Source organism: Ips typographus, linkage group LG3, assembly GCF_016097725.1.
Source record: "Ips typographus isolate SLU linkage group LG3, UJ_Ityp_2.0, whole genome shotgun sequence".
NCBI classification, from domain to species: domain Eukaryota; kingdom Metazoa; phylum Arthropoda; class Insecta; order Coleoptera; family Curculionidae; genus Ips; species Ips typographus.
In genome coordinates this window covers 8,680,303-8,703,576 of record NC_138424.1, presented here as the reverse complement: position 1 = coordinate 8,703,576, position 23,274 = coordinate 8,680,303, and the positions used below count along the sequence as shown (strand labels likewise).

The 23,274-nt window shown below is 33.6% G+C and overlaps 1 protein-coding gene across 1 annotated transcript; it reads left to right on the top strand.

Moving 5' to 3' along the window:
* The first annotated feature begins 744 nt into the window (after window positions 1-744).
* On the top strand, window positions 745-23,124 carry Dbx (homeobox protein Dbx). Its single transcript, XM_081974813.1, has 6 exons — window positions 745-985; window positions 6,445-6,898; window positions 14,389-14,559; window positions 17,349-17,554; window positions 22,052-22,222; window positions 22,948-23,124. Exons 2-6 carry the CDS (start codon window positions 6,445-6,447, stop codon window positions 23,122-23,124), a joined length of 1,179 nt encoding a protein of 392 aa, XP_081830939.1. The 5' UTR covers window positions 745-985.
* The last annotated feature ends 150 nt before the right edge of the window (window positions 23,125-23,274 follow it).

Genomic DNA, 23,274 nt, shown 5'->3' with positions numbered 1-23,274 from the left:
TTACTAAACAATAAATTCGGTTTGATGTGTAGTTTTGTTTTTGTTAGTCTTCGTTTCTTTTCGATTGAACCGTTTCCGCCCGAAACGGTGGCGGTTAGAGCAAATAAAGCACAATAGAAAACTACCGGGGCAATTCAGCGTTGGCCGTAATCCCGGGCAAAAATGAAATTCATTCCGGGGCATTATAAAAAATCATTGATTTAGTGCAAGACTTGGCAGTTGCAGGGGGTGGCAGGGGGAACCCGCCGACGGCCGGCCAATGGCGATGCATCACGAACGGGCCCGCCTTTGTAAATATGCCTCTTATGTTTTTATTTCGTCTTTTATTCGAGTTTTATTGCCCCTGCTACCGCAGCAGGCCGGGCGCCAGAAGAATGATAGCGAACCCGAGTAGTTTACGATGGTGTATAGTAAATAAACCATTTCAACCCTTAAATTTTCCGGTCTGAAAACCGCAATTTTCTTGCTGTGCCTCTCAGAGCTGAACAAGACACTTTTAGGTTCACCCTGTATATAAGAAAACCCCCCTCCACGACTATGGCAATAATAATAATTGGTACACGTTACATTCAAATCCTAACCCCCATCATCATCTCATAGAAGGCAATAAAACAAAAAAATCTCGTACGAAAAGGGAGTCAGCGCGTTTTCGGGGGAGCCCGCAACGGGAAAGATAAAGAAGAAAACTCCACCCCTCGAAAATAGCGCTGGGCCAGCCCCTTTTTAAACGTTAAGGGTGGTTTAGAACAGCCGGCAAATATATCAGTTGTGACAGAGTGATCGGCGCGAGTTACGGGCGCGTCGCGACGCTTCAGAGGGACGCATCCACGTTACAGGTGGTCTCGTGTTGATTGTGATTTTTCTGCAACATTCACGTAGTTTGTGGACGCTTCCAGGATGACTTGTGATTGGTCACAAACTTTGAAAACACTAGAAGAATAATGGTTATGGACTAAAAACCGTTTTTTCTATACTGACGATAAAGGTTTGCTTGGGTACTTTAAGTAGATATGGGGTAAATTTGAAATTGGTTGCAATTTTTCTGACATATACAGGGTGTCCCACGACGAAAGACATCGATTGATATTTGAAAAAGTATAAATAGGAGAGTTTTGAAAATTTGGCAGGATACTGATGTGTGCATGCCCAATCTAACTAAAATATTTTCAAGACGGTTGCACTTCCGTTTATACCGGAAGTCAATCACAACTTTCTTATTTTAAATAGAACAGCCTATATATTATTACATATTTGGATTCCTCACAAAATTCTGACCAGCTTTTGTGTACAATGCCGTAGGCCTATCTCTAGCCGTTTTTGAAATATTTGATGTTTTTCCAAAAAAGTTACAACGCTCAACATATTTTTGTACTCTGCCAAAACCGTATTTCATTTGGCAATGAAACTTTGGGTTATTGTAAATAAAGGATCGTTTTATTAAACTGAGGGTGCGTAATGACTCATTTGTATACAGGGTCGTCAAAAAAAAATCATAAACCTGCCACTAAAAAAAATGAAAAATTTCAAGTTTTTTAAAAAGAAACCCACATTTTTTATGACGGAATCATTTTGAGCATTAAAAATTACTATACGTTTCAATTTACTTGCCTATACCTAAATCCAACCCATTTCATTTTTTATTCATAAAACTCTTGAAAATTTCTCTCTCTAATTACGTGTGGATTTATGTCACACCAGTAGTGTGAATTATGTCTATTGAACATTCCATTTTTAGTGAATTTGGCCTCGTCGCTCTAAATAATATTATTCAAAAACAATTCTTCTCCATAGTGACTAGTCAGCAAAAACTCACTAAAAACCACTCTCTTCGGAAAGTCAACCTCTTTTAAGTGTTGCACTAATTTAAATGAAAAAGGGTGAAATTTATGTTTCTTCAGGATCCTTTGAATTGAGCTTTAGGATATGCCTGATTCTACGGAAACTTGTCTTATTGGCGAAGTTGGATTTGCAACAAAATAGCCCAAAATTGCAATTTCTACATTTGTATTATTAAGGATTGGTTTTGTTTTAATAGCTTTTCTCTTCACAGATCCCGTATTCTTAAAATTTTCAATTATTTGCTTTACAGCTTTTGGTGATGGCTTTGGTTTTTCTGGATAACGAGCGGAAAATACCTCACAACTTTATCACATTCTCCGCAAATAATTAATAGATTTAAGTAATCTTGGTTTGAATAACGTAACCGCTACAGTATATTTGCAGTTGTCAAAACACTCAAGTCACTAGTGTTATTAACATGCTCTGCAGGTCTCCAATATCACCGTGTGTCAAAAGCATGACCAACTAGAGTACCAGCTAATCCCAACCATGCAGCCTAATAAAAAAATGTTTATTCTCAAATAAAACAAAATGGGTTGGATTTAGGTATAGGCAAGTAAATTGAAACGTATAGTAATTTTTAATGCTCAAAATGATTACGTCACAAAAAATGTGGGTTTCTATTTAAAAAACTTGAAATTTTTCATTTTTTTAGTGGCAAGTTTATGATTTTTTTTTGACGACCCTGTATACAAATGGGTCATTACGCACCCTCAGGTTAATAAAACGATCCTTTATTTACAATAACCCAAAGTTTCATTGCAAAATGAAATACGGGTTTGACAGAGTACAAAAATATGTTGAGCGTTGCAACTGTCACTTTTTTGGAAAAACATTAAATATTTCGAAAACGGCTAGAGATAGGCATAGGGTATTGTACACAAAAGTTGGTCAGAATTTTGTGAGGAATCCAAATATGTAATAATATATAGGGTGTTCTATTTAAAATAAGAAAGTTGTGATCGACTTCCGGTATAAACAGAAGTGCAACCGTCTTGAAAATATTTTAGATAGATTGGGCATGCCGACATTAGTATCTTGCCAAATTTTCAAAACTCTCCTATTTATACTTTTTCCAATATCAATCGATGTCTTTCGTCGAGGGACACCCTGTACAGTATAGCGCAAAAATAAGTAATTATCAAGTTAACATTTTGATAATTATCTAAAGGCTTGATTTATAGGTTACAGTTTTTCTGATGTTAAACTGTTAAATTTCAATGCTAATTTTAGAGTTTAAACTTTAGAGTACAGTTAAATTAAACCTATAAAACTGGCCCTAAACAAGCTAGTTTTTGGATATCATTTTTAAATTTTGTATTGAATGATATATTCGCACTTAAAAATTATTATTGAAGAAGGAGGATGATAACATTTTTAGACACTTAAATCTATTGATCGTATCCACTAAGATCACCCTATTTAAATGAGTTTGATTTTTTATATACCTAAAGTAGTTGCTCAATATGCTGAGCATTATTTTGAGCATAATTGCTAAAAAGTATTAATCTGACCATTTCTTGTGATAAATTTTAGCTTTTTTTAAATAAAACTGTTTTACTTAATATACTTTCAGCACAATTTTGTTAAAACAATTTCGAGGTTTTCTTTTGAGAAACTGCTTTGAGAGTGTTTGTATACAGGGTGTTTTAGGTTTTAATATGCAAACTTAAACCGCGTATTCTACGTCTAAACATTACTATAGTTTGCTATATAAACTATACTCCAAAATGCTTTGTTACAAATACAAAGTGTTCACGTTTTAATTTTTAACTTGTGTTATTACCTCATCAAACTTGTCTGCTTTGCAGGTGATGTTTTTTTCTTGAAATTCTGAAAAATTTGTATTTCTCTGTAACCGTACTCAAACAAATTGATTTTTTCAAAAAACTAGGCTAGGTACAGAAATAACTAAAAAGACAAAAAAGTTCATAAATTAAACTGAATAAATGTTTGAAAAGGAGAGAGTCCAAACACCAAACAACCTGTAAATTTTTAATAACAAAGAAACACTGATACTTCCATGGGTAAGACAAAGGCAAAAAAACTAAAAACAGTAAAAAGTAGGCGAGAATTTTGTTGCGATGTTGTCAAACGTCTCTCTGAATTCGCCGATTAGATTACTTGCCAAATTAATTTTATGATTAGAATATTCCTCCATATCCATTTATTTTGATAATGTAGGTATTTGCAATAAGAGTACATTTAAAAAATTAGTGCCAATAGGTCAGTAACAAAATTATGTAACTAATCCAGTGGGTAAATTCATAAAAACTTCTGGCAACGTTGCCCTGAACTGTTATTTTGATCGGTTTTTCTGTCTTCGTCTCACGCATATAACTATCTATGTTTCTCTGTCAGTTACACAGTTTTCCTATAACCAGTTTTAGTTTTACCACACTGTATATCATACTATAGTTATTTTTAGACGTAGAATATGCAGGTTAACTTTATGTTAACCTGACACACCCTGTATACTCTTATTTACTTTGACATACTGCAGTGAGCCACACTCTTTCTTGGCTGATGATCATCAATATCAGTTATACAAAGTGGTTCAGGTTCCAATAGGCAAATTTTATGATACGTTGAAGACATTGTTGCCAATTCGTTTTCGCTGTCGAAATAATAGTTTTTTTGTCCATAAGCCCAAATGGACTACTTCTTTTCACCAAATACTTCTCTATATTTTGTTAGTTTTTAAACTTTTATATGATTAACTCTGTTTTGGAATTTTGACAAAAAAACTGTAAAAAATTATCCGGAAGTTTAGCGCCCTCTATAGTGGCCCAACGGTAAAAGCTACAAGCACAAACGGGTATCTTTCTCCAGAATCTGGACTATCCATCAACCTAATTACTCATTGGACGTAACTTTTCAACTAACGTCAAAGTGGACGGATATTCCAATATTATTTAGAAAATCTTTGAAATAAAAAAAAAAGTAAATTTGAACACTAAGCTTATAGAATTTAGCTTGAAAGCGTCAAGAGAAAGGTGTTGATATTTTAATCCAGCGTTGCCAAACTTTCAATTTACCTAAAAACTAACTAAGTCAACACTAAAAAGTTAACATAATATTATGGAGTAATTCGTTATTTTTTCGTTCTAAAGACAATTCCTAACCTTCTCAGATAGTTTTACCACTTTTCAAAAAATCCGTGAAAACGCCGTTTGAATTTTTCAAAGTTTACCAGGTCAAAACTAAAAATATGCAAAAATTGCAATTTTAGTTTTGAAACTTGACATAATAGAAAAATGCCAAACTTGGACAGTAAATTCGTAATATTTGGCTGCAAAAACGCTTACGTAACCGCGGTAAAACAGTGAATTAAAATAGTGCTACGTTGCCAAAATGTTAGTTTTCCAGGAAATATGAAGATATGTCCTATATGTTTGTTGAGACAAATTATTGATTTTTTCTTTGCTAATTGGGTCTTCTGTCTCATCACACAAAAAAGGTTCGTTGGGAAAATGGAATTTCGAATTTTTTCTTTTTCAAGATGAATAAAAAAATTTCCTTAAAGGAACGTGGGTAACGCTATTTTTTTTAGATTTTACAACACAAGTGGACAATAATTTTGCTAAAGTGTGGGTGGAAAGCCAAATTGTTTGATATTGGGCGACGTTGTCAAATTTTGCAAAATTAAATCGTTTTAATGATAAAAAAATTTGATAATGAAAACAGCATTCAACCATCAAAATAATAATTCATGTTTATCGAAAAAAATATTTTCGAAATTCAACCAAATTTGGCAACAGTGTTTTCAGATGAGAAATCTGACAATAGCCTTAACTGAAATTATTAGATTTACATTTTGCACTTAAGTACAAAGAACAACAATGTCAGAAAAGTAAGAATTTGAAACCCAAGTTAGAGTTTGAAAGTTGAATTAAAGACAAAAAAAAGCAGAATTTTTTCAAAACAATTGTATTATTTTTGTGGTTAAGAAAAGTATATTAAAAGAAAATAACTTAGAATATAATTCCAGAATATTTTGTCATTTTTTACACACTGTGTATTAGGTAATTCCTAGGTGAGTCAAAGCGTTTTTTCGTTTATGTAGTCAAAAAATTACTTTATATATTTAGTTTTTGATATCTTTATATAGCATTAACTACCAGTTGACGTTTGAACTGATTATTATTCCTACCCATGACCATCAAACACGAACAATAAATGTTACTATTTTTTCTACCCAATTTAATGCAAATTTAGTTAAGCACTCATAAAATATCACCAAACTAGTATAATAAAAAAAAACGAATCTAATTTGAATAATAGGGTCAATAAGGCATTTAACACTATAGATTATGAATATACAATTAGTATTATTCTATTGTTTTAAAGTGATAAATAATCTGGTTTCCAGTGACCCAATAAAATTGATTACAAGTTCAAAGTTAATAAAAGCAGTTTTTAAGCTTTAATACATTTTGGCCACCCGGTAACACTTAAGTAAAATACTAACATTAATTATTCTTATTACAACAACTAATAACAATGGATTTATTGTTATATATTTTACAGACACCAGTTCAATAAATCACCTTAATTTAATTAATTTGATTAAACAGTTTGCTGAATATCACTATATTTTTGCAGATGTTTCAAAACACTCTCCAGCTGGTCGCTCACCGGACGAAAATGCTGAAAAGCCTAAACAACAACCAAAACCCTTTCTCCATGGACAATCTCCTGTCCAACGGGAAAATCTCTCCCGAGATTGACTTAGAATGTGACCCCAACCGCGTCGAAGACCTAACCGAAACGGACTTTAAGAGGAACAGTTACAGTCCCAACTCCACTAAACAAGAGGACGAGCTCAGCGACCATAACGAAGAACGATTATCCCCAACGACTCAGGGGGACTTTTTCAGTCGGTTTAATTGTTTGAGGAATCGGATATGCTCAAATTGCGGTCGATTAGACTGTAACTATTTACAATGTAGGCTGAACAGTGACAGTTTGATAAAAGACAACAAGCCCGTATTGAAATTTAGTGTTAGTGCAATATTGGGGGATGAGAAGAGAGAGGGCCAACGGAATGGGTGTAGTGGTAAGTAAACTTCAAATTAAAAATTTTGAAAAAATCTGTTAAAGATAAGGTTTCAGTTTTTTTACCAATGAAATGTAGATAATTCCTAACCAAACCAAAAACGTCACTAATAAGAGCAATACAAGCTCTAAATTGTTTCCTAAAGGAGATATTTGCCAAAAAGTCCTAAGAAACTCATAAGGACAGTATAGTTTCAAATTCAACTGATCGTATTACCTTTGTAAGTAGAGATATCCAAAAAAAGGCAAAAATTTGTAATAATCTGAAAGAGGGCAATTTTCTTTTAAATAGTCGTCTAAAGGACAAATGCACATAAAAACTAAAATAACCATAATTTCAACTTATCGTAGATACTGAGGATAGCAAAAAACTAAAAAACTGCACTAGTGCAGAAACTAATTTTAAACATTAGATATGTAAAATCATAGTTATTCTGTAACAGTTGTAAATAAAATAATATTAATGACAACATTCTCACCGATTGCAATTTTTTTTTATGGACGCCCATCCGGCCAGACCTGGTCCCGTTTTTTTTTTGTATTATGAATAGAAGGGCTTCGAAAAGCGCAATCCCTTTAATAAAGAAAATACACGGTTAGGCTATAAAAATAACACGCCCATTTAACAGTATCGAACGCAGGGGTTTCTTAAGCCGCACTGTAAATACTTGCCAGGGATTAGCCTTAAAAAAGCCCTTTGTTTGCCCTTCTGTGCTTGGTGGTTTGTAACGCATTGTTAATAGATAGATACATAATGGGATGTTTTTATAAGGTGTTATGAACGGGGGGGGGTTTAGTACAGGGCGGGCTACCATTGGCCGGATTAATTCGATACATTAAAAAGGGCCTTATTAATTCCCTATTGAATTATATAAAGTCTAAAAATAATACGGTTTTATGAACTGTCAGAATGTTGTCAATCAAATTTTACTCAATGGAAATGGTGAAAAAACATGAATACTGTGTGTGCAATAATTTTGCTATAGTTTTGCTTCTATATCTAAAAGTATATTTGTTTTTTTGTACAAACAAGTGTTTTGACACTATCTTTATTGTTATGTGGAAACACCCTGTACAAGCATTAAACATTAGGTGAATGGCAGAGGTTTCTGGTTTAAGCGACAGCGAAAAACATATAAAATTTGGCAACATTGGACAGTGACATAAAGTTGGTTGTCAGAATCATATGTGTTAGATGTACAGGGTTAGTACATATATTTAGACAGCTTGTAGAGACTTAATGTTTGCAATTTGAAATGAAAAAAAAGTACAAATTTGATACATTTTTAATGGAACACCCTGTATATTTTCTGATTAATGGATAGATTTTTTCCTTCTGATTCCAAAAATATATAATGAGTTGATATTTGATTTAACCGTTAAAGGTTGGTGTCATAATCAAAAGAGACTATAAACGTCATCAATATTTGAGTTGATGCTCCATCCAGTGTGCAGAGGAAAATTTACGTGACGATGACGTAGTTTAACAAAACAGTCTATTGACCAACTGTCAAATTACGTCATCGTTATGTTCGGTCTCATAATGACGGAAAATGTCAACTTTAACTTTGGAAAATCTGTTGGAAAAGCCGAAATTATAAAAGCACGTCACGTGATCGTGGCAATTTAAATTTGCCGCAGGCAACACTGTAAAGATAAATTGAAGCTTGTCAACAACATTTACGTGACCAGGAAAATGTCATATTTAATCTTGGAAAGTCTGCAAATTACATTTAAACAGTTGGGAAAGCTGAAATTGTAAAAGCACGTCTCGTGTGATTGTGACAATTTAAATTCGCAGTAAAGTTAAATTGACACCTGTCAAAAACAGTCATATGACCCGAAAAATGTCGCATTTATCCTTGAAAAGGTTGTAAATTACATTTAAACAGTTCGAAAAGCTAATATTGTAAAAGCACGTCACATGATAGTGGCAATTTGAATTTGCAGCAGGCAACACTGTAAAGATAAATTGAAACTTGTCAACAACAGTCACGTGACCAAGAAAATGTCATATGTAATCTTGGAAAGTCTGTAAATTACATTTTAACAGTTGGGAAAGCTGAAATTGTAAAAGCACGTCTCGTGTGATGGTAACAATTTAAATTCGCAGCTGGCAACACTGTAAAGTTAAATTGACACCTGTCAACAACAGTCATGTGACCAAAAAAATGTCGCCTTTATCCTTGAAAAGTGTGTAAATTACATTTAAACAGTTCGAAAAACTATAACTGTAAAAGCACGTCACGTGATAGTGACAATTTAAATTTACAGCAGGCAACACTGTAAAGATAAATTGAAGCTTGTCAACAACAGTCACGTGACCAGGAAAATGTCATATTTAATCTTGGAAAGTCTGTAAATTACATTTTAACAGTTGGGAAAGCTGAAATTGTAAAAGCACGTCTCGTGTGATGGTAACAAGTTAAATTCGCAGCTGGCAACACTGTAAAGTTAAATTGACACCTGTCAACAACAGTCATGTGACCCAAAAAATGTCGCCTTTATCCTTGAAAAGTTTGTAAATTACATTTAAACAGTTCGAAAAGCTAATATTGTAAAAGCACGTCACGTGATAGTGACAATTTAAATTTGTAGCAGGCAACACTGTAAAGATAAATTGAAGCTTGTCAACAACAGTCACGTGACCAGGAAAATGTCATATTTAATATTGGAAAGTCTGTAAATTACATTCAAACAGTTGGGAAAGCCGAAATTGTAAAAGCACGTCACGTGATTGTGGCAGCTGTCAACAACAGTTATGTTACCCGGAAAATGTCGACTTTAACCTTAGAATTATCCAAATCCATGACAACTGGGATTATAAAACACAGTAAAATCACAATCTTTAAATGCCAATATTACAAAAACGGCTAAAGTAACACTTATTACATACAGTGTGTCCGTAAAGTCGCGCATACATTTTATTAAAAATCAGGGATTTGTTTTCTGGGAAAACGCTCGGACACGTCAATATTTATTTTTTATTGCGATTTTTTTGATAATAAATTCATCTATACAGGGTGACCCAAAAACAAGTTACGACTGTCCACTTTGTTTTTTCAAATGGAAACCTCTATTTTTTATTTCATTTTTGGATTCTGCATCGAATTCGAAGTATAACCTAACCTAACTTAACCTAACCTAACCTAACCTAACATAACCTAACTTAATCTAAATATTAAAAATATTTATTAGTTGCCACTTTTCAATGTTTCACTTGTTGGTGATATTGTTAAGTTTCCAAAATAGAGAAAAACGAGTTTTAAATTTTTGTCACATAAGCCTTGGAAAATGTTGCCGCCGTTATTTTCCAACGCCATTTATGACAAAAATGTAAAAAAATGTTTTTCTGCATTTTATAGATCGAGATAATAGATTTTTTCTATTGCGGCATCGTGGTCTAGGTAAAAAAAGTTGTTTAAAATGACGTTTTTCCAATTTTCCGCAAAACAAAGAAAAATACAACAACAATTTGGAAACCGGGAATAAGTACTTTAATACAAAATTCTCTAAAACTTTCCCCAATTAACCGACTCAGTTCATGTGAAACCAATTTAGGACACACTATATACATAAAGATAAATGTGAATAAAGAAATGTTTTATTGCAGAAAGTATAAAAAATCAATTTTTATAAAAACTGTAACATTTTTTGACGTCACAATGACGTAATCTGACAATTGGTCAAATTATAGTTTTACCAAATTACGTCATCGTGACGTCAAAAAGGCTCTGGTCGCTCCATGGAGCCTTAAAAACGAATGCGGTTATAGTATAAACTTTTAGACGTCGATGGACAGTCAATGAAATGGACAAAGCATTATGTCTGCACAAAAAAAGGAAATAGTCCTCGACATGAGTAAACTACAATATGGCGTCAGACACGATGACGTAACAGTCAACTTTTGTGGTTTACTATATTGGTCTCACTGACATTAAGCAATTAACAAATGTCAATTCCTACTGTAAATCAGTTACCATAAAAGTAATTTCTGTTCAACTCTCGTTAGAATTAAATGAGGTCTTGGATTCTGTCACCTCCCTGAATTTGTCGTATTTTCACGCTTATCCGCAAGTGTTGGAGCGTTCCCTCTGGCGTCACCCAAGGAGGAAATGACGTCACACACTTCAACACCTCCGTCAAGTGTGCTGCGACGCCTCGGTTTCGCTTTCGGCTGTTTTCCGCCTCTCCCTCTATCCCGTTTTCCCGCCTCCGTTTTCTTTTTTTTTTTCAAATTCCTCAACGACCCCCCGAGCAGTAAAACTTACACATTTACAGTTTGCACTTAACCTCCCAGCCTTTCACGAAATACTATAGTCGTGGAAAGATAAAAGGGAATGCCAAAAGGGCGAATAATAATCGTATCGTCTCAATCCCTCGGCGATAAAGTGAAAATTTCCGCAATTTCCGCTCTTATATTATACGTATGGAAATCGGTCGAAAATGGGAACCGGGAAGAAAATAAAATGGAAATATCCGGGCGGGTTTTATTCTCCCCCGCGAATGTCAATTCGTTCGTTGTTTTCCAAGCTTTAGCATACTGAACGCCATCCGATTTGAATTAATGCGAATTATTTCTAAGGTTCTGAGCGCAACGCCTGCCCGTGACGTGTAGAGAGCACCAGCTCGAACTTTTTCCATTTGGAAATTATTTTCAATGCAAATTTATAGGTTTTATCGTCGTGTAGTTTTTAAATCAATTTTCAATTTGCTTTTTTTTAACTTTTACTAGACCAGTTTTTCTCATATAAACTCAACCGTGAAATTAAATGATCTTGAAAAAATTAAAGATTATAAAATTGTCACAAAAACTCAAAAAATATCCAAGTAATAGGTTATTTTTTAAACCGCAATAATTGTATAGTTTAAGACAATCCTGCATTATTCAGATCGATCAGGAATAAGAGTTTTGCAATAATGCACAGTACAATCATTTGAATGCGTTAACGGAGATTATTGAATTTTTTCCAAACTTCTCAACCTTCAGTAACATTAAAGAAGATAAATACATAATAAATTAAAGATTATAAAATTGTCACAAAAACTCAAAAAATATCCAAGTAATAGGTTATTTTTTAAACCACAATAATTGTATAGTTTAAGACAATCCTGCATTATTCAGATCGATCAGGAATGAGAGTTTTGCAATAATGCACAGTACAATCATTTGAATGCAATAACGGAGATTATTGAATTTTTTCCAAACTTCTCAACCTTCAGTAACATTAAAGAAGATAAATACATAATAAATTAAAGATTATAAAATTGTCACAAAAACTCAAAAAATATCCAAGTAATAGGTTATTTTTTAAACCGCAATAATTGTATAGTTTAAGACAATCCTGCATTATTCAGATCGATCCGGAATAAGAGTTTTGCAATAATGCACAGTACAATCATTTGAATGCAATAACGGAGATTATTGAATTTTTTCCAAACTTCTCAACCTTCAGTAACATTAAAGAAGATAAATACATAATAAATTAAAGATTATAAAATTGTCACAAAAACTCAAAAAATATCCAAGTAATAGGTTATTTTTTAAACCACAATAATTGTATAGTTTAAGACAATCCTGCATTATTCAGATCGATCAGGAATGAGAGTTTTGCAATAATGCACAGTACAATCATTTGAATACGATAACGGAGATTATTGAATTTTTTCCAAACTTCTCAACCTTCAGTAACATTAAAGAAGTTAAATACATAATAAATCCATAAATCTTCAAAAATTCATTGCTTAAACTTTGTTACAAACACTTAAATTAGAATTTGTGTTTAAAGTTTTAGAACTCCCTGTTTTATTCTTGATTTTTTATAGAATTGTTTATGCTTTATTGTTTCGTGTAAACCAAAGACACCTAAAGTGGTTAATGTTCAATTATTTTCTATTAGAGCAATGTTTCTTGAACTGGGTTCCGTCAGAATTGATGCATTTGCCATAACTATCAACATCAAAAGAGTAAACTTCTTTTATTAACTAAGAATCTTCTAGTTATTCAACTCGTTTATAATGTCTAATATTAAGTATACAGGGTATTTTTTACTTTCGAGGTATTTGCAAGTGCAGTCCATCAAAATTGGTGCAAAATCATGTTTAGTTAACCACAAGTTTAACTGAACTCTATAAAACTGGCGTTTAAGTCAAAAATGACATGAATTTTTAACTTTTAATAATGCTTAGCTTTTCACCACTGAGCTTTTCATCTCATTAACTCATGGGTATGTTTCAAACAAGTTTCAACTTTATCGACATAATTTTTAAATAAATTGTTTGGTACAGAAATACGGTTGTATAGCGTTCCAGTTAAAAATTAAACTGGATCCTTAACAGAGTTAACTACAGAATAAATGTAAATTGACATTTCACAGATTAATGCTTTCTTTAGTTTTTTTCTCGTGACTTCGTCACTATTAACATACATTTTGTAGAATTAAACTGTGTTTTAGTAAAGCCTCGTTTAACTGAACTGTGTAAAACTAGCTTTTGGGCGTAAATTACATTACAAACGTGTTAAAGGTTACTTTTACACGTTTCAGCTAAACAGAAGTTGTACCAGACTAGTTTCAAGGTTTGACACAATTAAGTCTAAACGCAGTTTAAAGAGTTAACTACAAGTCGAGATTTGACTATGTAAATTCACTTTAGACAAAATAATAACTCCTTCAGTTTTAATAAATACATGTCAATAAGGTTTAATTCCTCATCATTGTTTGTTACAGTAGTAAATTCTGTTAAGACATTGTTTCATAGTAAATTCGTCCTTATTAACATGATTTTTGCATAATTTTGAGCAAGTTTAAACACAAGTTTAATTGATCTGTATAAAACTACCTTTAAGGCGAGAAACATTACAAAACACAAACAAATTAATGTAATGTTTATAAGGCTCAATTTAGTTTATGTACTGTAGGTTATAACTAGGTAAATCCTATTCGTAAACTAATTTAGTTCAGGCAATTTTCTACCTTAACGACATGATTTTTAAGTGAACTTTTAGACATAAAAACATTGATTTAATTCAGTTAAGATTATTGCTGTAAAAGTTAACTACAATTAACTTCTTAAATTGTCCCTTAAATAGAATTGATTTTTCCAGTTTTAACCACCAAAATGGATGTCAGTATGCAATTTAGTTCATCATTGTTGCTTTTGTTCAACTTGAGCTGCTATTAAACACGTTGGCTCATAACATCCTTAAGGCAAAGAAAAACAGTTTGTAAAAAATCATATTTGAAACTTACTTAAAGACAATATAAATCAAAGATCTCTAAACCGACAGTTTAAAGATAAACACATCAAGAATTAAGAAAACGTCTGTTAAAGCTAAGTGGCGGGACAGCTGACGCCACCCCCAAATTCCGTTAGGGAGGACTGGCAAACTGGGGTTAGTCGGCGAACGGCCGAAAGATCAATACAAAATATAAAACAGCTTATAAGCCTTCCTGGCAACTTAGTTAACTAAAGAACTGAATTTTCTTCTAGAAAACCTGATCCACGTGACCCACCCCAACCTGCTAGGATTGCAGTCGTATCTAGGAAATGGTGGTGCACCAGGACATTCACCATCCATTGCCAAACCAGTGCCTAGTAGGCCACCTCAATTCAATCCTCATCTGTTATTAGCCCATTGTAGGCCACAGCCCTATCTAACTGGTAAGTGATGTACATTTTGTGGAGTTCAAGTATTTGTCTCAATTATACAGGGGGTGGTCCAGTTTTAAATGCCAATATATTCACCATTCGATAGCCCATCAAAAAATAAGTTGACATGCATTATGTCATTTCTCTGAAAAATGCTTTCTAAGGAAAATACAGTCCTTAAAAGTTCAATTTAAAAAATCGGTTTCTTGTCATAACTTTCAGACCCAACTTAAAAATTCTCTTTGAAACAGTGAAAATTGACTTAAAAGAAGCTTAAAAAATGTCTTTGTAGCCAGTTTTCATAGTTTCCAGACAAACTGAAAGAAATTTACTTTTCTTGAAAATTGACTTGAGAGGCTTAAAAACTGTCTTTGTAATCAGTCGTTAGTTTTCAGATAAGTTGAAAAAATTGAAACGTTCAAATATCAGTAAAAACGATGATTCAAAGCTGTCCTCCAGTCGCCATTTTTCTCAACTCCTAGAGGAGAAACAAAACCTGCATGAGTATGCACAATAGTCACTTGACCTCTTTAGACCAATTACAAGCTTGAAAAACTCTCAAAAGTCTCGAAAAAAAAAATTTAAACGTTTAAATATCAGCAAAAACGATGATTCAAAGCTGTCCTCCAGTCGCCATTTTTCTCAACTCCTGGTGGAGAAACAAACCTACATGAGAATGCACAATAGTCCCGTGACCTCTTTAGACCAATTACAAGCTTGAAAAACTCTCAAAAGTCTCGAAAAAAAGTTGAAACGAAAAAATATCAGCAAAAACGATGATTCAAAGCTGTCCTCCAGTCGCCATTTTTCTCAACTCCTGGGGGAGAAACAAACGTGCATGAGCATGCACAACAGTCACGTGACCTCTTTAGACCAATTACAAGCTTGAAAAAGCTCTCAAAAGTCTCGAAAAAATTTGAAACGTTCAAATATCAGCAAAAATGATAATTCAAAGCTGTCCTCCAACCGTCATTTTTCTCAACTGTTACAGGACAAACAACACTCACGTGACCTCTGTAGATCAGTTACAAACTTGAAAAGGATCTGACAGGTAAAAGTTACGCTAAAAATATAAACAAAACAGTCACGTGACCCTAGATGGTCAATTACAAGCTTGAAAGAGACTTTTTTTTCGTTTTTGGGAGAGTAACTATAGAAGTTCAGGGAACATTTAAATGTTTCTGGATTATTCTAGTTCTGAAGGCTTCTAGTACCATCTGGAATGTTCCGAAAGGTTCAAGAACCTTCTGGACCGTTCTGGAAAGTATTTGGAAGGTTGTGAATGCATTTACAGACTTCTGGAAGTTCAGGAAACATTTAAAAGCTTGTTGCATTAAATTGACTTTAAAGCTTCACGGGCTAATGTTTGACAGTTGTGAAGTTACAATCCGATTAAAAAGTGTCTTAACATCACGTGACATCTGTCAATCACGTCACAACTGGTCAAAGTTAGTCTCAATCGGGGACGTGAAGCTATAAATAGTGAAGGTTTTTAATTTCTCTTAGAGTATCAAAGACAAAATGAACTTTACAGATTTACGGACGGGCGTTTGACAGTTGTGACGTCACAGTCAAGTTAAAAAGTGTCTTAACGTCACTAGTATTGAAAATTGACTTGTAGACACGAAAGACTACTTTCTCTCGAATTTTTGACTACAAACTCACACATTTAAACCTGAAAATTGATTTGGACACCAAAAAGTGACTCTGAACCAATGAAAAGTCACATCAGAAGCTTAAAATTTGCATTATTGCCTTAGAAATAAGTTTGAATAAATTGAAAACACATTTCAATATTTTACTCTTGAAAATAGTCTTAAATACATTGACATTAGATTCATAAAAATTTACTTGAAAACTACTTTGCTTGACATAGCAGACTTAAAAGATAATTTTTACATTTTCCATAGGCTTAAAAATGCCATTTCCAGCTTTGTTACTATTAAGTTAACTTCTAGACACTTCAGTGTTAAAAATTCGAGCATTTCATAAACATCTAGACTGTTTTTAATGCTTTAATGTTGTTTTCAGTCTGAAAAATCGACTTTTAAAGCTCTTCAGGATCTTCATAAAGTTTTTGACTTATCAGGCCTGAAAGCAGTGAGAGCCCAGTTTATTGTACACTATCCATTGTCTTGAAAATGTCATTTCTTGAAAATGTCACATAGGTGCAAAAAATTGAAGCATTTCTAAGAATAATAAGAAGTTTTTAGTGCTTTAAGACTGAAAAATCGAGTTTAAAACTCTGTATAATAGTAAAAGTTCAGTTTCAGACTCCTCAGTGGTGAAACTGGAACTTGAATCCCTTTACTCTTAGTGAAGTGACTTCTAGTAGTAAAAAATGAGTTTTATGTGCTTGAAATCCAGTTTCAGACAACCGACAATAAATTGCAGTCTGAAAAAACTAATTTTTAGACTATTCAGTACAAATTTGGACTCTCACAAGTCTGGATCAGTTTTACACTACCTATAGTAGCTAAAAAATTGATTGAACCCCAGTAAAAATTAGTCCAAAAGTAATGTATTTTTTTACTATTTTCAGTGTCAAAAATTAACTCGTAAACCTCACAGATGACCAGATTTTAATCCCTTTAAACCATTTTAAAGTAAAAAATACATTAACCCAAGTAGATATTTTTGTGAATGTTGAATAATATCCAGTGATCTTAGAAAGTAGAGCTGGAAAATAAAGACATCGTCATCTTTTAAAGACTAGATGACTTTTAGTTTATGACGTCATCCTACTTTTGTTTGATTTTCAGTATATACAATTGAGATCCTAATTTAAATTGAATTTTTAGGATCCCAGTCGGCAGTATTTCCATTACCTGGAACCTTTCCATGGGCGCACAGTGGTCGGGGAAAACCTCGCAGGGGTATGATGAGAAGGGCCGTATTCAGCGACCTACAACGCAAAGGTTTGGAAAGAAGGTTCCAAATCCAAAAATACATCAGTAAACCTGACCGAAAGAAATTAGCTGAAAAACTTGGATTGAAAGACAGTCAGGTCAGTATCCACTCAATTTGGTAACTTTAATTTATGGGGTGTGCTTTTGCATTGTTATTAAAGCTGAATGAAAAAGCAAGTGAAATAAATAAGAAAAACATCGTCTGCCTTTTTCCCCCTTCTGGGGCAGATAATATAATTTATGTGACCGAAATCGGCGACTTCTGGCGCTGACGTTTCTTTTATTCCCTACAATATAATCGGCTCCGCGATTTTACGGCAATTTACAAGTGTGTTTGTGATTTGTATACTAAACACAAAGTAATATATCTTGAGCCGTTTAGCTACGAGGGGGCCCGGATATTGGGCCTACTATGCTCACAATGTCGGATACATTCGGTTATTTATGGCTTTGAATAAATTTTTCTTTTTTAAAAGTACAAGTAATTGAGTGTTTTTATCGTCGTTGTATTTTGTGATTTCTTTACTTTTAGTAATTTTGAATAGTGGTTTTATTATTTGATTGTCATAAACTAAAAAACTGGCATGTGACAGATTTAAATGTAATCAAATACAAGATAATTTAAAAATAATTGTTTTCTTCAATGAACACACACATTTGCTATTCTGAGAAAATAACGTAAAAGTTTTAAATGTGACAAGAACATAGTTTTTTTAACAAAATTATCCATTTACTACACATAGAAATTAAATAAGGATTCCAAAAATGTGCATTAAACAGTTAAACTTTGAGACCGCTTTTCACCCTGTCTGTACCAAATTTTGTAGAATTTTTTCAAGTATTGGATAGAAAATTTACTAAGGATTTCAAAAATGTCCCTAAAATAGTCATTTTCTTACTCCAAGTGGGTTTTACAGGCAATTTTGAGCCTGACCTTTCAAACTGGGTTTCTGACAAACTTTGACACCGTTTTCTGCCCTGACTGTATCAAATTTTGTAGTGTTTTTTCAAGTTGTTGAACAGAAAATTTAATGAGAATTCCAAAAATGTGTTAAAAACTGTCATTTTCTTACTCCAAGTGGGTTTCACAGGCGATTTTGTCCCTGACTGTCTTTTCAAACTGTGTTTCTGAGAGTTCAAATAATGACACCGTTTTTCTCCCTAACAGTACCAAATTTTGTAGTGCTTTTCTAGGTTATTGGATAGGAAATCTAATGAGGATTCCAAAAATGTGCTTAAAACTGTCATTTCCTTACTTCAAGTGGGTTTTACAGGCGATTTTGTCCCTGACTGTCCTTTAAAACGGTGTTTCTGACAGTTTAATCTGTGACACCATTTTTCTCACTGATTGTACCAAATTTTGTAGTGTTTTTCCAGATTATAGAATAGGAAATTTAATGAGGATTCCAAAAATTTGCTTGAAACAATAATTTTCTTACTCTAAGTGGATTTTACGGGCGATTTTGTCCCTGACTGTCCTTTCAAACTGTGTTTCTGACAGTTCAAATTTTGACACCGTTTTTCTCCCTAACAGTACCAAATTTTGTAGTGCTTTCTAGGTTATTGGATAGGAAATTTAATAAGGATTTTAAAAATCTGTTTAAAACTGTCATTTCCTTACTTCAAGTGGATTTTACAGGCGATTTTGTCCCTGACTGTCCTTTCAAACTGTGTTTCTGACAGTTCAATCTTTGACACCATTTTTCTCACTGATTGTACCAAATTTTGTAGTGTTTTTTCAGATTATAGAATAGGAAATTTAATGAGGATTTAAAAAATTTGCTTAAAACAGTAATTTTCTTACTCCAAGTGGGTTTTACCGGCGATTTTGTCCCTGACTATCCTTTCAAACTGTGTTTCTGACAGTTCAAATTTTGACACCGTTTTTCTCCTTAACTGTACCAAATTTTGTAGTGCTTTTCTAGATTATTGGATAGGAAATTTAATGAGAATTCCAAAAATGTGTTTAAAACTGTAATTTTCCCACTCCAAGTGGGTTTTACAGGCAATTTTGTCCCTGACTATCTTTTCAAACTGTGTTTCTGACAGTTCCAATTTTGACACTGTTTTTCTCCTTAACTGTACCAAATTTTGTAGTGCTTTTCTAGATTATTGGATAGGAAATTTAATGAGAATTCCAAAAATGTGTTTAAAACTGTAATTTTCCCACTCCAAGTGGGTTTTACAGGCAATTTTGTCCCTGACTATCTTTTCAAACTGTGTTTCTGACAGTTCCAATTTTGACACTGTTTTTCTCCTTAACTGTACCAAATTTTGTAGTGCTTTTCTAGATTATTGGATAGGAAATTTAATGAGGATTCCAAAAGTGTGTTTAAAACTGTAATTTTCTCACTCCAAGTGGGTTTTACAGGCGATTTTGTCCCTGACTATCTTTTCAAACTGTGTTTCTGACAGTTCCCATTTTGACACTGTTTTTCTCCTTAACTGTACCAAATTTTGTAGTGCTTTTCTAGATTATTGGATAGGAAATTTAATGAGGATTCCAAAAGTGTGTTTAAAACTGTAATTTTCTCACTCCAAGTGGGTTTTACAGGCGATTTTGTCCCTGACTGTCTTTTCAAACTGTGTTTCTGACAGTTCCAATTTTGACATCGTTTTTCTCCCTAACAGTACCAAATTTTGTAGTGCTTTTCTAGGTTATTGGATAGGAAATTTAATGGGCATTCCAAAAATGCTCTTAAAACAGTAACTTTCTTACTCCAAGTGGGTTTTACAGGAGATTTTGTCCCTGACTATCCTTTCAAACTGTGTTTCTGATAGTTCAAATTTTGACACCGTTTTTCTCCCTAACTGTACCAAATTTTGTAGTGCTTTTCTAGGTTATTGGATAGGAAATTTAATGAGGATTCCAAAAATGTGCTTAAAACTGTCATTTTCTTACTTCAAGTGGATTTTACAGGCGATTTTGTCCCTGACTGTGTTTCTGACAGTTCAAATTTTGACAATAATCGAATTTTGTCACATTGCACACGTCATTTATGAAGCGCTTTTTGCAATCCCCGTTTAGGTAATACCATCTTTATTTTTACCATTGAACACTGTGTATATTTTTGAAACCTTGTAATAATGTTTGTTTAACATTCTTCTATACCTAACTCTTACCGTTTCCGAGATTTTAATCAAAATTTTCTGATTGACATACGATATAGACCATTTTTTGAAATGTGTTCAGCAAAAAACCGTAGAAAAGTTGATTCTTTATTATTATATACAGGGTGGAACGCCTTTATTCTGATAATCTTTGAAACTCTCAATTAATACCACAACTTATAAGCAGTTCAAGTAAATGAATTTATATTTATTGTGGGACAGTGGTTTTGGTCAAAACCATCATAATGTGACGTTATTCCTCAAATAGTACAGGGTTTTTCGATGTCTAGTGAAAGGATCTCGGAAACTAGCAGAGCTAGTCGGTTATTGCACTTTTGGAAGACCAATTGAAAACTGTTTTTAGTTTTTCTTCAATTTCTTTATCAGAAACCAACAAAAGTTCCAACAAACTATAATTTTAAAATTGCATTCTAACGTGTGTTTGCTCTATCATCACTCAGCGTCCAGATATAATAGGCCTTTCCAATTTCCGGCGAGTTAATATACGAAGTACTTTCTACGGGAAGAGATAGAGACCAAAAGCGAGAGACGGAAAACCCACACCCTCGTTAGTGCCTATCAAAAACATATGTTGCCGATCTAACGCACTGGATAATAACGGTGGAGACTTTCGGGGAAAGCCCCCCCATCAGTTGCTGAAGCGCAATCGATCAGCCTCCTCTCCTCCCATTTTCGAAATACGATACACTCTGTATTGTTTCACACTCCTTTTCTTAAATGAAATCAGAAGAAATCGGTATTTGGTGCTCTTAACAGCCCCCGAATAACTGTTTGTATAGTGTAATCGTAGGATCACAGACGTGTAATATAACTTAAAACCGAATTTACTGTCAGTAGCACAACTCCACACACAAAGGAGACACTTCAAAGAGACACGTGCACCCAATAGAAATTATTATGCGCCCTTAAAGGGAAATCGTCGTTGGGTCCTTAAATTGTAGATCGATAAAGTGCAGAAGTTTTCTGAAAATGTGTAGTTTAGTAGCAATCACACTATTCAAAAGTAAACAAAACAACTATACCAGACATAAGGAGAGCATAATCAACGTCATATTATTCCCCGTTCTAAACTTCCCTTTTTCCCTCCCTTCTCTAAATATCGTATTAAACAATCAACTCAGTTGCAATCTGGCTAAACTACTATTAAATTAGATTTTAATCGCAAAGGCGCCTATTTAAACGAGTATTTAAGGAGCTCAACGGGGGTTGCGATCCGATATCACCCTCTCCCCACCACGGTCCGCGAGGCGGGGTTTAAGACAATGTAAGAAAGCTCACGGACCAATCGCGAGCCGCCGTTTGCCCCTCCACCCTCCCATCAAGGGTTGGCGCGGCAGAGGGTTGAAAAACCTAAAGTTAACGGAATGTTGATGCGTTAATTTTATTGCGGTTGTCTATATAGGGTGGCTTGATAAATTCCCATCATTTTACCGAGTTAATTAATAGAAACCATTAATTTATAGGTGAAGATTTGGTTTCAAAACCGGAGAATGAAGTGGCGAAATTCCAAGGAAAGGGAATTGCTGGCTGCGGGGGGCTCGAGGGAACAAACCCTCCCCAACAAAAACAACCCCCATCCGGACCTTAGTGACGCTGACGGTGACAGGCCAAAATTAGATTTGTCTGACGTACAGGTAAGCATTAGTTTACCACAAAGCTTGATTTCAAATAGAATGCAATGTTGCAAGATCTTGTATACTAAAAATAAGTACAGTAAATCATTAAAAATCACTAAACTGTTTAATACTACTATTATCACTCATCATTATAAAAGTAAAACAAAACATAAATAAATTGTCTTGGTCTTCAATCACAGTCAATTTTAACTTAAGAGTGTCTGAAGTCTTGAAAAAGCCTTTTCAATATTTAAAACTAAAGTGTAACGTTTATTTAAATCTATTTTCCCAGATACAACTGTTTTAGTTAACGTAAGTCAATTTTAAGAAAACAACAAGCATGCAAATGTACTTGATAGTCCAATTTTTGAGCCTTCAAGTCAAATTTTAATATCCCAAAGTAAAATAGTAACTTTGAAGACAAATTCAACAAAGGTAGAAATGTTTGAATTAAGATATGCTCTATGTTAGTGAAATTTGTCATCAATCATTCAGGTAAATTGCAAATCAATTTTAACACTAGAAATATGTAATTAAAGTAAAGGTACAAAAATTCACTTGATAGGCCAATTTCAAGTTAATTATCAATGTCTTGAAGTGAAATTGTAACGCAATTTCATGGCTAGAGCTGTTTTAGTATAAGAAGCAAAATCAACTATTTAATCCCTGATGATGATTAAAACACCCCTTAAATACACTTTAAACTCATTGAAATATTATAAAGGTAAACATTATCTTTTCAGGATATTTCGCCGGCAAATTCCCCGTCAAGCGAACGTCACCTCCAGAACCAAGAACTAAACAGTGTACCAGAACCGACTCACGGTCATCTACTAGGCCAAGGGTACCAAGGTACCAACTATGATGCCATGGACTATGACAGCTCTAACGACAGCGACGAAGAGATAAACGTCACGTGATTAAACTTGCCAACATTTTAAGCTTTCTGGTGATCTTTTCCCTTTTGTACATAATTATAACTTATATAATAGTGATTATAATTGAATTTTTGAATCTTTTTTGTAAAAAAAAGTGAATTGCAAAGCAAACATTGACAGAGCGATGGTTAA

Bases quoted from the DNA above. Each gene is read 5' to 3' on its own strand.
- Dbx (XM_081974813.1), top strand. From the start codon at position 6,445: ATGTTTCAAAACACTCTCCAGCTGGTCGCTCACCGGACGAAAATGCTG. The intron at 14,560-17,348 runs GTAAGTGATGTA...TTGAATTTTTAG, and splicing joins GCCACAGCCCTATCTAACTG to GATCCCAGTCGGCAGTATTT. The intron at 17,555-22,051 runs GTCAGTATCCAC...ATTAATTTATAG, and splicing joins TTGGATTGAAAGACAGTCAG to GTGAAGATTTGGTTTCAAAA.